The following is a 15980-nucleotide window of genomic DNA, read 5'->3' on the forward strand; positions in this document are numbered from 1 at the left end:
GTTAACTAACTTACAGTATTTCCAGTTGGAGGGATATTTTTTAGATTAAGTATAATGACATAGCAGATAACAGAACATGAAATTTAGAAATAATTTCTGAATGAATAAATAGAAATGAATTATATAACAAGAAACAAATAAAACTAAAGAAAATAAACATTTCAATATAAATCCATAGAAAATAATTCCATAACATACTACTAGGGAGAAGTTTTTTCTTGTTCTTTTAGAGTTTTATGTTTGTGCTTTATTTGTTGTTAGCTCAGAAGACCAAATGATATGTATAATGTACTTACAGATCTCAGTAAATGAGCAGTGATTCTTCAATCTTTTGTCTTATAACTGTAGTATTAAGAAAGAAAATTTTCAAACAGACAATAACAGGTTAAATAAAGGTTAAAATTGTATGTATGAAGCAGAACATGCAGTTGATGAGGGTGAGTTGAACCTAACAGCAAAGGATATTTTGACTAGCCTGCCTGAAGAGTCCTCTGATTATAAGAATTTGCTTTAGGGGTCTGGTCCTGGTATTCCACTGCTACTGCTGCTGCTAAGTCACTTCAGTCGTGTCCAACTCTGTGATCCCATAGACGGCAGCCCACCAGGTTCCCCTGTCCCTGGGATTTTCCAGGCAAGAGTACTGGAGTGGGGTGCCGTGGCCTTCTCCGGTATTCCACTACTGGCGCACATATAGCTTGGTTTTTTACCTAGACCCCAGGTCATCCAATTTATCTTCGATTTTAGTTTTCTGCTTTGTAAAATTACAGAATTGAGCCAAATGACTTGGGATTCTTTTGATGTAATCAGGATGTTATAACTTATTATCAAGTGAAGTAACAGAACACTGAAGCTTTTAAGTATGTTATGAACTTTCTACTTAATGCTGAGCCAGTATACATTATATGTAAGCTATGAAAACATGAATTCTAAATAAATACATGATGAATACTACAAAATGGATTCTAAATATTAACAAATGCTCCCTCAGAATTTGTTTTCTCAGAGATAACTATAAGCATGCATGCCTACTCAGTTGTTAAGTCCTGTCTGATTCTTTGTGACCCCATGGACTGCAGCCTGCAAGGCTGCTCTGTCAAGGGATTTTCTGGGCAAGAACACTGGAGTGGGTGCCAGTCCCTCCTCCAGGTGATCGCCCCCACCCAGGGATCGAACCTGTGTCTCCTGCATTGCAGGCAGATACTTTACCACTGCACCACCTGGGAAACCCACAACTGTAAACTATAGAACATTATAAACAATAAAAAATCAAAAACTAGCCCAAAAGTTCAATGTTCTCCAAAGCTGTGCTAATCAAGTTGGGTGACACATCAGTGATCATGCGACTGAAAGAAAAGGAAAAATGTATTTCATTCCTGTGCCAAGAGGAAGCTGGGTGTCACAGGAAACTTTTGCAAACTTTCAGAGAGTAAGAGTTCGCTTAGGAATATAGTCACTTTAGATGCTTATTCGATGGAATCTAGGTTCATCCTTCTCTCCCTAAGTGAGGGCCTAAGAAGGAAGAATGAATGGTTTCTGGCTGTTGGAGACTGAAATTGACCGTTGCTTAGAGTGAAAAACGGGTAAGACAATTTTATTTCTGAAAGAAATAAAAATTACACTGAAAGGGACATAGGCGCATATACACACAATTAGTTGAAAGGGACGGGGGAGGAAAAGAAAAAGGAAGACATGGAAATAGAAGGCAGAATTAAATGGATGCTGATTTGGAACGTAAAAATCTAAAACATCAAGAAGGGCAAGTGTTAGGCCATAAAAGGGAGAGGACAAGTTTTTCATCCACTTAATCCGTCATCTGAACAGAGGTCCACCCGCCCCACCTGAGAAGACACTTCTAAACAACACAACTAAAAAGGTGGAGTGGAAATCCAGAATGTAGATGGGAACGCTAAGCCAGCGATGGCTTGCGCGGGCCGCACCCCCGACTCTGCGAGCGGCAGCGCCGCGCGTCCTCGCCCAGGAGCTCGTCGCCGCCGCGGTCGGCGCACGCGGGCCCCCAACCCGCGGCCTCGCAGGGAGCGGCGGCCGCCCGCTCTCCGGGGGCCAGCGAGGCCGCCAGCCGCGCGGCGCCGCTCCTGGGGCCGGGGTGTGGGCTTGCGGTTCTGCGGCCCCAGGGCAAAGCGTGCATCCGCGCCCGGCGGCCCCAAACCCGCGGAGGACGCCTGGAGCGGCCGCTCCTGAAGCCCAACCCGGGCGGGCGGCCTGCGGGGTCCCCCCGCCAGCGCCCGCCTCCCCGGGGCGGCCCTCGCCAGGGCGGGGCCGCGCACCCCGCTAGCTGAAATAGCTGCAGCCTCCGGCGCCGCCTGGGGCGATGCGCCACCCGGAAACCCGCTCCACCGGGCTCCCCCGCAGACCTGCGAGCCCCTTCTCTAATCCACCGGGCTGAGCCGGGTGCCGGAGCCTGAGAGCGCGAGGTGAGTACCCCCTGGAGGGTAGTGGGTGTAAATTAAAGCGGCGCCGCGGCTGCAGCTTTGTGCTGGGCCGGAGGCCGAGGGCGAGCGCCCAGCGCCTTCTGATTGTACGCGGCTTGGAGGCTGCTGGCTGGCTGTGTGTGTCTGTCTACCGTTGTTGTTATTGGAGTAAGTTTTTCTTGTTCGTTTTTGTTCTCAGATCCACCATACGTTGTCGGGGTTGCTAGCCTAGGTTAGCCCCCCTGATGTGCTAAGACTAATCAGATCCTGCTGATTGGGGAATAGAAATAAGCCCCTGCTCCGAGCTCACGCTGAGTCTGTGACTGTATTTTACTTATCAGGCATCAGCTTCTTATGTCATCCTTGTAATTTCACCCTGGACTCGGGTGTGTTTTGTTGCCCCAAAAGACTAATAGCGGGAAGACACCACTAACTTTAGCATTCCATCGAGAAATCCGGAACAGCAGTGGACAGAGACAGAGCAGGCACCTTGCTTAGCCAGATCTTCCTCTGTTGATTCTGAAAGAAGAAAACCCGCTTTCCCCATGCCTCTGTAGCGGGACCGCCTCCTGATACTATTGCTGCTATACTGTAGCTCATGAAACTCTGGTTTACTGTTTCTATTAGTGAGTCAAGAGTAAACCATTTCAATTCAGCAAATGCCTGTGCATCTTCTCTGGGCCAAGCAGACCTGGGCACAGGAGATACAAATATGAATTAAATACAGTTTCTGCCATTCAGGAGCTCAAAATCCAATGGGTCAGAATATACAATATTAAGAATATGCAATATACTTAATATAACAATTAAATTAGGTAGTGTGTTTACCCGGTACCTAATGATGTAAATAAAATGACCCGTTCACATATTTTTTAGCATAAGGTCTTTAGAATTACAGCCCTATTGACTAGATTTTTGCTTTTGGGGGGTTTCCATAGAAGGTATGATAGGGTAAGTGGGGACAAGTCAGTGGTGGAGGTCTGATTCCTGGGGTCTACACAGAAAGCTGCTGTGCTGGGTATGGAAGTTTGGCACTTGCATTCATTCCTACCTGCTGCTAGCGTTCCTTCCTGTACAGGAGAAACTGGAAAGCTGAACACATTTCTCAGACTCCGGTCCATGTAGAGTTCTGGATGTGAATTAGACTTCTGGATGACTTGTCTGAGATCTCAGAGGCAGAGATGAGACAGACTGTCTCCCTGATATTTTTTTGGCTCTTTCATGTTGGCACGGAAGGTGCACGAGATGCCGGTGTCCAGTCTCCAGAACTGTGGGTGTGGGAAGGGACTCAGAGTAACCAGTCTCAGCATGCCATATTGAATCATCAGTTTTCTTGCTATCTGGAGGCAGCGCAGGGAGGTAGAGAACAGATTCTGAGTTCCTTGCCCAGATAAGCTTCCAGATCCCAGCTTCTCAGGGTCAGAGCTGCAGTATGTTCTTGAACTCCACGGTTTCTCCCGATTGTGGCAAAAATAGTGTATTCCCCAGTGCCTCATCCACTGGTGTTCCAGAAGTTCTTCCTGGAGGCCCAGCCAAAACCCTGCACTCATAGCCCTTTCAGCCATCTCTAGCCTTTCGCCAAGTCACCAGATTCTTTCTATAAGATCTCTTTTGGCTTAAAACACTTGGCATGGTTTCTGTTTTCCACTCAACCCTGCATAATCTGTTTGCTCTGTAGCCTCCAAAAGTCACCTGAACCTAATCTCTTCAGTTTCTTTGGATGGGGAATGAAACCATGAGATGAGATCCAGGGGCTGACAGTGATTTGAATGCCTTAAGTTGGACCCTGTTCTCTCTCGTTTCTACAGAACCCCACATTCAAGTTGGCCCCTGAAGAAACTTGAATTTGTTACCCATAGAACAGACTATCTCTGAAGTCTCTTATTTGACAAGTATAAGGTAAAACATTTCTTCATTTGAAACATTCTCAGAGTATGTTATATAACAAGAGATTGCTCACTATCTGGTTCATTAGTTCTGTTTGTTTGTTTATACGAAGATTATTTTATTTTATATTTATTTGTTAGACTGTGCCGGGTCTTAGTTGAGACATGCTGGATCTTTAGTTGCGGTATGCTAACTCCTAATTGCTGCGTGTGGGGTGTAGTTCCCTGACCAGGTATCAAACCTAGGCCCCCTACAATGGGAGCATGCGGAGTCTTAGCCACCCGACCACCAGGGAAGTCCCCTCTAGCCCTGTTGATAATTGGGAGACCACTGGTTCTTGGTTGGCACAGAAACCCTAATGATAAAATAGATTTTTCCTCTGGGGGAAAAGAATTTACATCTTTCGTCACATAAAGCGTAGGAGCATGGTGTGCGGGGAGATGGAGCTACCTGTATATGGCCTTGTGTAATGAGGGAGCATTCTTTGTAGTCATGGGTGATGCATGCTAAGAAAAGTGCAATTGTGATAAGTTCTGAAGAATTTTTAATAGCCTTATAGAGAGCTGTTAGGGCTTCCCAGGTGGTGCTAGTGGTAAAGAATCCACTTGCCAATGCAGGAGAAGTAAGAGACTTGGGTTCGATCCCTGGATGTAGAAGATCCCCTGGAGGAAGACATGACAACTCACTCCAGTATTCTTGCCTAGAAAATCCTATGGACAGAGGAGCCTGGAAGGCTACAGTCCATAGGGTCACAAAGAGTCAGACATGACTGAAACGACTTAGCACGCATGCGTGCATCAAGCTATTCAGTATATCTGGGCAGTACAAATGAAAGCTCTTTGTGGTGTTTTAGGAATCTTTTATTTATATTTCTGTAGTTCACAAGGAGGAATGAAAGGTGTGAGTTTGCTAGTGTCCCTTACCTGTGCTCTTCAGCACAGAACAGGTGTGCTGCTTTCTCAAGGAAAATCCTATAAAAGAAAGATAAAGTACTGGGGGAATTTGGGGGACTCCATGATATACTTAGTACTGGTTTAAGATTTTCTATGACATAGGCGTTGTCACCGTTTTACAGATGAAGAAAATGATCCAGATTGACTGAGTAACTTGCCCCAAATAGCCCAATTAGGAGGATTCACTAATTCACACAAGGATTCACATTCAGGATTTTCATGTCCATTTTCCTCTGACCGCTCCATATTTTGCATATTATGCTCACGTTGGCATTGGTGTGCACAGACTTCTCTGTATGTATTTTTCTTTTCACCCCTTATCCTTTAATCATGTGTTTACTTTGCCTGGGATGGTCTTTATTTTCTTTACGAGATTAAGTCATTTTTCAAGGCTTGATTCAGGTATGAGCCAAGCAGGGCAGTATCTCCTCTCCCCTGTTTAGCTATGCCTGCATTTCTTCCATTATAATTAAATGACCTTAAGGTGGCACTCACTGCTGTAACAGATAATCTCCAAAACCTCAGTAATTTAACACAGTAGAAACTTAATTCTTACTCATATAAAATCTAACCAGGTGTTCAGCTGGTGGCCTTCTACTCAGTGATTCAGGAACCCTAACTCTTTATATTATGGCTTTGCCATTCCCTAAGGCCTTGGAGTCCTTAGTTTCTAGGAAATGGACAGGAAAAGAGAGAACATGTGAAGGATTACATGGTAAATTTCTTACAGCAATGGAAGTACAATACATCATTGATGCCCATATCCCCTTGCCAGACTCGGGGACTTGCCAAACTGACCTGCAAGGGAGGCTGGGAAATGTCAGCTATCTGTGTGCCCAGGCAGCAGAGGAAACAGGTTTGGTGAGCACATAGCAATCTTTGTCCCTTTCTTAAGAAGAAGAGACTGCATCTAAGTCATCTTTATATCTCTGTGCTTTGCACACCATAGAGACCTAGTGAAAGTCTGATGAACTTCACTGATTGTGAAAAGATGGGGTTGCTTATCCCCTGTGCCTAAAATCGAAACTTACCACACTCCATTATGGTTGCCTAGGAAATGCATTGTCATTCTCTGACTAGGTAGCAACCTTTGAGTATAGGAACAAGGGCTAGAACATAATGAGAGCTTAATAAATGTTTATTGAATGAATGAATGAGTCCTCAGGAAAAAAATGGGACAGAGTTAGTCTATATGAAGTTAGGAAATACTGATCGGGAAGGTGACATTTGAGTTATGAGAATGGCTAGTAGAACTTTACCAAATAGAGAAAGTAAAATATGAAACCTTAGACAGTGATGGTAGTGGTGATTTTGTTGCTCTTGTTTTATTTATTTCATGAGTAGAAGTTTAGAAAACAATCAAGTGTTTGTAAACCTAACTTTTTAAAACTCAGTATTTAAATATTACAACTAAACTTCAGGGATAGGACAGAAAAAATATGTATATAAAAGGACAAGCTATATAATCGCTAATGACAAAAAAATGGTGCTAAAAAACTTGGCTCTGATTTTTAGCTATTGAAATTTTGTTTTCTAGATATTTTTTGAGAAATTTAAATAATACAAAGGCAGTGCTTGTCCTCTATGAAGATCAAGAAGGTAGGGAGATGCATATAGGCCAAAGGTTCCCCATCACTGCGCCTTTCCTGAGGTTCTCAAAACTGGCTCTGCAACAGTCACCTGTTGTATTGGTTAGGATGCTTTGGGCTAAGTAACAGGATATTCAGCCAAAGCTGTCTTCAAAAACGCCAGCTTCTTTTCTCATATGATGAGATATATGAAGGTAAGTGGATCCAGGGTTTGTAGCACATTGATACCAGGGTCCAGGTTGCTTTCTATGAACTCAGTCAGTCCAGTTCAGTTGCTCAGTCTTGTCCAACTCTTTGCAACCCCATGGACTGCAGCACACCAGACTTCCCTGTCAATCACCAGCTCTCAGAGTTTGCTCAAACTCATGTTCTTCAAGTGGGTGATGCCAGCCAACCATCTCATCCTGTCGTCCCCTTCTCCCGCCTTCAGTCTTTCCCAGCATCAGGGTCTTTTCCAATGAGTCAGTTCTTCGCATCTGGTGGCCAAAGTGTTGGAGCTTCAGCTTCAATATCAGTCCTTCCAATGAATATTCAGGACTGATTTCCTTTAGGATGGACTGGTTGGATCTCCTTGCTGTCCAAGAGACTCTCAAGAGTCTTCTCCAGTACCACAGTTCAAAACCATCAGTTCTTTGACATTCAGCTTTCTTTATGGTCCAACTCTCACATCCACACATGACCACTGGAAAAACTATAGCTTTATCTATACAGACCTTTGTTGGTAAAGTAATGTCTCTGCTTTTTAATATGCTGTCTAGGTTTATCGTAGCTTTTCTTCCAAGGAGCAAGAGTTTTTTAGTTTCATGGCTACAGTCACCATCTGCAGTGATTTTGGAGCCCCAGAAAATTAAGTCTGTCACTGTTTTCATTGTTTCCCCATCTATTTGCCATGAAGTGATGGGACCGGATGCCATGATCTTTGTTTTCTGAATGTTGAGCTTTAAACCACCTTTTTCACTTTCCTCTTTCACTTTCATCAAGAGGCTCTTTAGTTCATCTTCATTTTCTGTCATAAGGGTGGTGTCATCTGCATATCTGAGGTTATTGATATTTCTCCTGGCAATCTTGATTCCAGCTTTTGCTTCATCCAGTCAAGCATTTCTCATAACATACTCTGCATATAAGTTAAATAAGCAGGGTGACAATGTATAGCCTTGATGTACTCCTTTCCCAATTTGGAACCAGTCCATTGTTACATGTCCGGTTAATTGTTGCTTCCTGACTTGCATACAGATTTCTCAGGAGGCAGGTCAGGTGGTCTGGTATTCCTATCTCTTTAAGAATTTTCCACAGTTTGTTGTGATCCACACAGTCAAAGGCTTTAGCAAAGTCAATGAAGCAGAAGTAGATGTTTTCTGGAATTCTCTTGCTTTTTTGTTATCCAATAGATGTTGGCAATTTGATCTCTGGTTCCTCTGCCTTTTCTAAATCCAACTTGAACATCTGGAATTTCTCAGTTCAGGTACTGTTCAAGCCTAGCTTGGAGAATTTTGAGCATCACTTTGCTAGCGTGTAAAATGAGTGCAATTATGTGGTAGTTTGAACATTCTTTGGCATTGCTTTTCTTTGGGATTGGAATGAAAACTGACCTTTTCCAGTCCTGTGGCCACTGCTGAACTAATCTTGACTTTTTCTTCATGGGTAAATCATGGCTGCTAAAATTCCAAGAAACACAGTCCCCCATCCACAGCTTCATCCTCCCCCCTAACACACACACACACACACACACACACAAAAGACAAGGAGAAAGGCGTTCTTCTCTGGCCTCTCTGCCTTTATATCAGGAAGGAAACTCTTATCCAATAGTCCCCAACAGCCTTGCCCACAACTTTCATTGACAAGAAATGAATCATACTTGTCCTAAACCAACAGCTGGCAAAGAGGCCTGATGTAACAGGCTGATTTAGACCAGTCATAATTTATTCCTAGGGGTGGGGAAGGGATCCACAGGTATCCTGAGCAGGGGCTCTTAGGTAGGTGATGTCATGTTGCCACACTTGAGGAGATTAGTGTCTGGAGATTTTTATTTTTGTAAGCCTAAAAGTAATATTTTAAACTTTCAATTTAATATATTTGCCCTTGGGTGGAAGAATTTTTTAAAAAGAGCAGCAGATATCAGATTCCTTCTTCCCCAGGGATAATTTCTCTTTATTCCTTATGAGAAGTAATATGTTACTTCATGATGTTTCAATCAAGTCACCCTATCAGTTAACCAAATGGAATAGTAGTTGTTTTCCTTTGATAAATTGGTCTCATGTGGTTGGGAGTTCTCATTCAAGGAGTTATACTCAGTCTTTTCGGTAATCGGCAACGACATTTTAAGCCCTTCTCTTCACTTGATCTGAGCTTCTCACTGATGAGAAATGAGCATTAGATCAGAGTTGGTTAGCAGAGTCCAGAAATTAGAAAGTTTCGATATGTTCTGTATGAGATGGAGACTCTATACTTTTAACACATAAATGGGTGGAACGCCAAAGGTAGATTTTTACGATAATCATTATAGAGTACTTAGTGAATAGAGATAGTTTTTCAAATGCATGAATACAACATATAGAGTACTCCAGCAGTATATGCAGATTCTCAACACAATGTTGGCCTGTCCATACCACAGACAGAAAATAACAAGAACAACCAGTCTTTATCCATGTAATGATCTTTCAGCACTAATTCAGTTGATAGCAGTAAGTGTATTTTATTTGAGGATGAACCTGTGGACATTTGTAAGTTGAAAGCTCTTTTTTTTTGTTTTGTTTATTTTTTTTTTATTTTACAATATTATATTGGTTGGTTTTGCCATACATTGACATGAATTCGCCCCAGGTGTACATGAGTTCCCCCTCCTGAACCCCCCTCTCACCTCCCTCCTCCCTTTATCCTCCCTCTGGGTCATCCCCGCACACCAGCCCCGAGTATCCTGTAACATGCATTGACCCTGAACTGCTGATTCGTTTCACATATGACAACATACATGTTTCAATGTCATTCTCTCAAATCATCCCACCCTCACCGTCTCCCACAAAGTCCCAAAGACTGTTCGATACAACTGTGTCTCTTTTGCTGAAGTTGAAAGCTCTTTTATTTTTTCTGAAATATTATATAAAGCACTTCTAAACATTTATATTAACGTGATAACCTGAAAAAAAAAAGACTGATTTAACAAACCTCTTTGTGTATATGAAAGTGTATTTACAGAGTGGTTTTCAAAGTGTGCTTCATGTGCCAGGAAGAACAAGGGTGAGAGGACAGAGCTCCTTCAACTCCACTTTTATCTATCCCATTTATTGGACTTCAGGATAAGGTTTCATTTGATAAAGGATCTCTGACCTCAAAAATACTTAAAAACTGCTGTAGAGGATTCTAGGCAGTTTCCTCATCTTCTCTGAAAACTGCAGAAACAAAAAAATTACCTTATATTGTGGCAGGTGGGATTAAGTTACCTAAAATCAAATTACCAGATTCTATCTATGAAACATATTATTACCAAGGGAAGTTGTACCATTTTCTTTTCCCTAAAGCTCTAAGAATTGCACAAATTCTTTTTAAATGTGTTTTAAATTACATTTTAAAATCTTATTGTAAAAATACTAACAATGAAGAAACAGAATAAAAATAAAGTTCCAATAATTCCGTTTCCTTCCCCAAAGGCAAATACTGTTAACAGACAGTACTGTTCATATTCTTGATCTACTATTCTTAATCTTCAGTTTCCTCTCAAGTTTGGAGAAACAACTAAAGATGTTGTTCCTTTGAAACCCACAGTTCTGTAATTTTGGTGGCATATGTGCCTAATACTGGAAAATAAAGCTCAAAGTAAACTAACATAGTTTCTGAGTATGTGCATCAGTCCTGGAGGAAATTCTGTATACTAGGAATGCTAAAGAGAGGGCTTCCCTGGTGGCTCAGACGGTAACAAATCTGCCTGCAGTGCAGGTGGCCTGGGGTTTGAAGTTGGAAAGATCCCCTGGAGAAGGGGATAGATACCCAACCAGTACTCTTGCCTGTAGAATCCCATGGACCGAGGAGCCTGGTGAGCTACAGTGCATGGGATCACAAATAACTGGACACAACCGAGCAACTAATACTTTCACTTTCTAAGGAGAGACATGGGTAGCCAATAGCCTTTGCATGTGTTTTTAGAAAATACTTGACCTGCTAACCTACAAATAAGTGGGCAGTCACAGTGCTCCCAACAGTCATGACCTTGGGCTTAGGGCATGCCTCATTTTTCTACTGAAATCTGTATTTGAGACAGAAAAATTTGATTAACATTTTTTACTGAATTTATGAAATTTATAAAAGTTTACCATTTGATGAAAAATGTATGTTTTTCTAGTATGGTTTACAGATTGTGTATCAGTCTGAATAAAGCAAAATCCTGATTGAGAAACAGGAAAAAAACGTGTTTTTCTGTGTGTGGGACCTTTTAGTATTTATCTAAAGTGTACCTTGCCTTTTGAGTTCCCATTGTCACTGATCATTCAAAATATATAAACAATATTTGTCAAGAAAATAAAAGTTCTTGTATTATTTATTTTGTTACCAATGGTGTGCAATTTAAATGGATTAGTAAAAAATTTTGTTTGTAAAAAATTTGTTTGTAACATTTATAACATTGGAAAAAAGTAAAGCTAAACATAATGTGATAGAACATTTAAATATTTTTATTTGCTTGTAAAATGTGTTTTCAAACTTATAATGAACTGTGGGTTTATATGAGTAGAATAATGCAGTGATTTGGTAGAAATGACATAAAGTCAGAGATATAGATTAAAGAACTATCACATTTCACAAATTTTTATCGCTTTTCTATGGAACTTGGTAGATATTAGGTATATTCATTAATGAAAATTATTTAGCTTCTCTAGGCTTTAACTTTCTTATTTAAATATAAAAGAGATCAGACAAGGTAATTTCTAAAGGCCTTTCCAACTTTTCTTATTCCATCAAACTGTGATCAACTTGGAGTTACTTAGAAGCCAATTGCATATGTGCGTGCTTAGTCACTTCAGTCATGTCTGACTCTTTGTGACCCCATGGACTGTAGCCTGCCAAGTTCCTCTGTTCATGGGATTTTCCAGGCAAGAATACTGGATTAAGTTTCCATTTCCTCCTCCAGGGGATCTTCCCAACCCAGGGATCAAACCCATGTCTCTTGAGCCTCCTGTATTGGCAGGTGGATTCTTTACTACTGAGCCATTTGGGAAGCCTTGAGAAGCCATCTTGTTTCTCCATATTTCCTCACTTTAAAATTTTTCCATTTCAGACACCCAGCATCTCAGATGAATTCTAAATAGCTCTCTTGACACTTCACTGGGCCCAAAGACTTTTAAAGACTTCCATGAACACAATTAAAAAAAGAACAGTTAGGGAGGCTTCCCTGATGGTCCAGTGGCCAAGGCGCCACGCTCCCAGTGCAGAGGGCCTGGGTTCCATCCCTGGTCTGGGAACTAGATCCCACATGCCACAGCTAAAGATCAAAAATCCTGAGTGCCATAGCTAAGACCCGGAGCAGCCAAATAAATAAATATTAAAAAGAAATTAAGGTCCTTTAACTATATTATTTCATTTAATTAGTACCATTAAAAAAGAAAACATTTCACTTAATTTCCTGACAAACAGATACCTATTTTATTAAATGATAAATTTTTATTTCTTTTAACGTTATCTTTAAAGAAAACCCCTAAGCCGTACAGTATAGTTTAATGCCTTTTAAAACAAAATATTTCCACATACATTTTTTTTCTTTTCATTTTCATGAAAATATAAAATCATCTTTCTAAACACCTGTTAGTATACAGGGGCTCCTTCAAGGCCAATTCGGGTATGAAACTTTTTACTGAGAACTTAACTTGTGGCAAGTTTCAGAAACCCAGTGGTAAGAAATTTATCGGCTCACCTAACTAAAAAGCAGCTGCTCCCAGATGCATCAACAGTGTGATTATAATTTAGAGCTTTCTCTTTTTGACTTTCCATAATAAGACCCTGCTTTGCCTTGTGGCTAGTTACTTCATACTTTAGAAGGCTTTTCTTGTATCAAGGATTGCCATCAGCAAGTCTGGTCTTGGCAACCCCAACAGAATGAAAGCTCTTTCTTAATGGCTCCAGTAAACACCCTAAATCTAACTCTCATTTGCCAGGTATGGGTCACATGTTCATGCCTGAACCTGTCAAGGTCACCAGGGAAGAGGTTCCCTCATTGGCCAAGCCTGTCCCCATTTCTGAAGCAATGGGGGAGCATGGGGATTGGGAAGGGTAGCACAGCAGTCTCACATGAACCGTACAGAGAGGAACAGAGGCGGCATGGATTCCACAAGAGAAAATCAGCGTGCCCTTATCAAAAACGGTGGAGAAAGATGTGTGGCTGGTCAAAACTATAAATATCCCCTATGGAAAAGATATTTATCCCCACATTTAATAGCGTTTATACCACTGCTCGGGAGTTGTTATGGGATTCCACTAATGAGAAAGGTGAAGTGGCAGTAGTGAGTGTTACACCCCCTAATCAAGAAGTTGGCCTTGAAAGAAAGACGTTAAAAGCTTATCAGAGAGAGTCAATGGGATTATGTTGTCAGTTCTTCAAGACTGGGGGGACTTCGTTCTGCTTTAATAGGAAAAGCAAAAAGAATCTTAGAGATTGATGATAATTAGGAAGGAAGAGTATGAGTGGATAATAACCAGTACTGTTGAATGCCTACCATGTGCATGGTTGGAAGTACTCTTGTCTCCATTTTTTGGATGGGGAAGTCCTTACAAAGAGGCTAAGAAATTTGGTATATGAGGGAGCTGGATTTCAGACCCAGGTTTGTCCAAATCCAGATCCAGTAGACCTCATCACTTACTATATTAGGGGGTCATTCTCAATAGAAGGTGAAAGCCAAGTGCCTTGGTTCAGGATACAGTGTCCTAACTCTCCAACCTTATCTCCCCATTATTCACAGCCTCCCACCACATGCTTCGAGAGTTTTCCCTTACATTCCACTGGCATTTATGCCTCTGTCTATGGGGTCACACAGAGTCGGACACGACTGAAGTGACTTAGCAGCAGCAGCAGCAGCAGCCTTTAAGACAAGGGTTCTCTGAACTCACATTTTCCTGTCAAAATGCCATTCTTTCTCATTATGAATCTAAATTTTAAAGTATTTAAATTTTTAAAACTATATATACGTATATAATGTATCTTTTATATATGTGTATTTATTATATAAATACAATTTATTATATATAGTTTATGTTGTTATTTAGATGCTAAGTCATGTCCTGCCCTTTTGGAACCCCATGGACTGTAGCCCGCCAGGCTTCTCTGTCCATGGGATTCTCCTGGCAAGAATACTGGAATGGGCTGCCATTTCCTTTAGGGGATCTTCCTGACCCAGGGATTGAACCCGTGAATCCTGCATGTGTCTCCTGCATTGCAGGCAGTTTCTTTACCACTGAACCAACAGGGAAGCACTATATAATATATAATAAAAAATCAGACTGAAACTTTTTGAGATGCCACTGTGGCCAACATTGTGTTTTGTGAGGAAGAAAAATGGTGGTGATGGTTGTGATGGTGGAAAGAATATAATTTTCTTTGAAATTTTAAATGCAAACATCTTGCATTTTGTTAAACAGAGAATGACTCTTTGAGGCAGAGGTCCTGATTAATCCTTGGTCATGAATGCCTACCACATATTAGACACTTTCATGTGTATTGACTTAGATTTTCCCTTCTCTCACATAATTTTCTTTTTGGTTCTGGCAAAACTTATAGTTTGTACCTCTGTTATAATACTCATCATACTTGTTGCTTTAGGAATAAGTTTTGTTAATAGAAAAAAGAAAACTTGACTGATAGTGGTTTATATAATTACTCCAAAGCTTGGCAGTCCAAGACTGACACAACAACTCATGATGTCATCAAGGAACCGGCTCCTCCTTACTTGTCAGCTATCCTGGGTATAGGAATTTCTATTCTTATGGTTGAAAGATGGCTGTTGGCCCTCCAAGTAGTATACTGACATTCTGAGAAGGAGAAAGAAAAATGAGAGGGCAAAGGGTAAACAGTATCATCCTAGAAAGGCCTTTTCGTGTTGTTTGGGAATGAAACTCCTCCCCAGGGACTCCCACTTATATCTCATTACATGGAAGTATGACACATGAGCACCTCTAGCTGCAGAAATAGATAGGAATTGGAATATTTGGCTTTTCAGCCTATATAGCAAGGGAGGCCAAGGGAGAAGAGATTGACGTGGCTGTTTATGAAACCAATTATAGGTCTGCCCTATCAGTTTTTTTAGTTACTTCATATAAGTAATTTTGTGGGGGGGGGTGTATATTGTAAGTCTGTAGAGGGGTGCTTTGGTAATATTTGCATTATCCAAGTGACTATCAAAAGACTGTCCTAGCACATATTAGTGTCTAAAACATTGTGGCTGCTCCATCATTGCGTTTTCTTTTTTTACTTTAATTTTGAAATAAAAACTAAGCAGGAATTAGTGACTGTAGTTTCTCTGAATACGATGGAATCCATAGATTTCTCTTTGGTGCCTCATTTCCTCATGTCAGTATTGGAAACCTACCTGCCCCTTTTCTGCTTCAAAATGACCCATTAGACAGAATATAGCAGAAATATTACTAAGATTATTTGAAGTACAACTCAGAAGGCAGGGTGAGAAAGAAATCATATAAAAATATGTTGGTGAACAAGGGCTTTTCCAAGAAAGGTAAAAAGGTAAGAATTAGGAAAATGTAATCCAAAAAAAAATCCAGTTGAAAGTTAAGAATAGTCTAACCTATTTTAGCCATTCATAAAGGGAAAATATAAGTACATTCATTTAAATTGCTCAAATTGCTGTTTAAATAATTTATTTAAATCTCAAATTGCTATTCTATATCCATACTCTTTCTCTTTCAAAACAGATCTTTTTCCTCTTCCCTATATCATCTTATTCTTCTTAATTATAAATCATGAGGAATCAAGATAAAAGAGCTGCACACGAAGATTCAGAACCATCCACAGAGGTGAATCACACAGCCTCCTCATATCAAGGAAGACAGGTATGATCAAATGTAAAACATCCCAACCATTTCCTTAAGGTGGGGACTGTGTATTTCCAAATCCTTGACAGAACTGTATTCTG

The 15980-nt window shown here is 40.9% G+C and overlaps 1 protein-coding gene across 2 annotated transcripts in view; it reads left to right on the top strand.

Moving 5' to 3' along the window:
- Nucleotides 1–2045: 2045 nt before the first annotated feature.
- The window catches only part of SLC9B2 (solute carrier family 9 member B2), a 65269-nt gene continuing 51334 nt past the window's right edge, over nucleotides 2046–15980 (top strand). Inside the window, exons 1-3 of one of the 2 annotated variants that reach the window (XM_088836194.1) lie at nucleotides 2046–2432; nucleotides 4238–4328; nucleotides 15760–15897. In XM_088836194.1, coding sequence (XP_088692320.1) covers nucleotides 15808–15897 — 90 coding nt within the window. In that variant the 5' untranslated portion in view covers nucleotides 2046–2432; nucleotides 4238–4328; nucleotides 15760–15807. The remainder of the gene's footprint in view (nucleotides 2433–4237; nucleotides 4329–15759; nucleotides 15898–15980) is intronic. The other variant, XM_055434845.2, reaches the window with a different exon arrangement.

This window comes from Moschus berezovskii, chromosome 5 (assembly GCF_049115385.1).
Source record: "Moschus berezovskii isolate FMDL1 chromosome 5, NW_MosBer_1.0, whole genome shotgun sequence".
Classification (NCBI taxonomy): Eukaryota; Metazoa; Chordata; class Mammalia; order Artiodactyla; family Moschidae; genus Moschus; species Moschus berezovskii.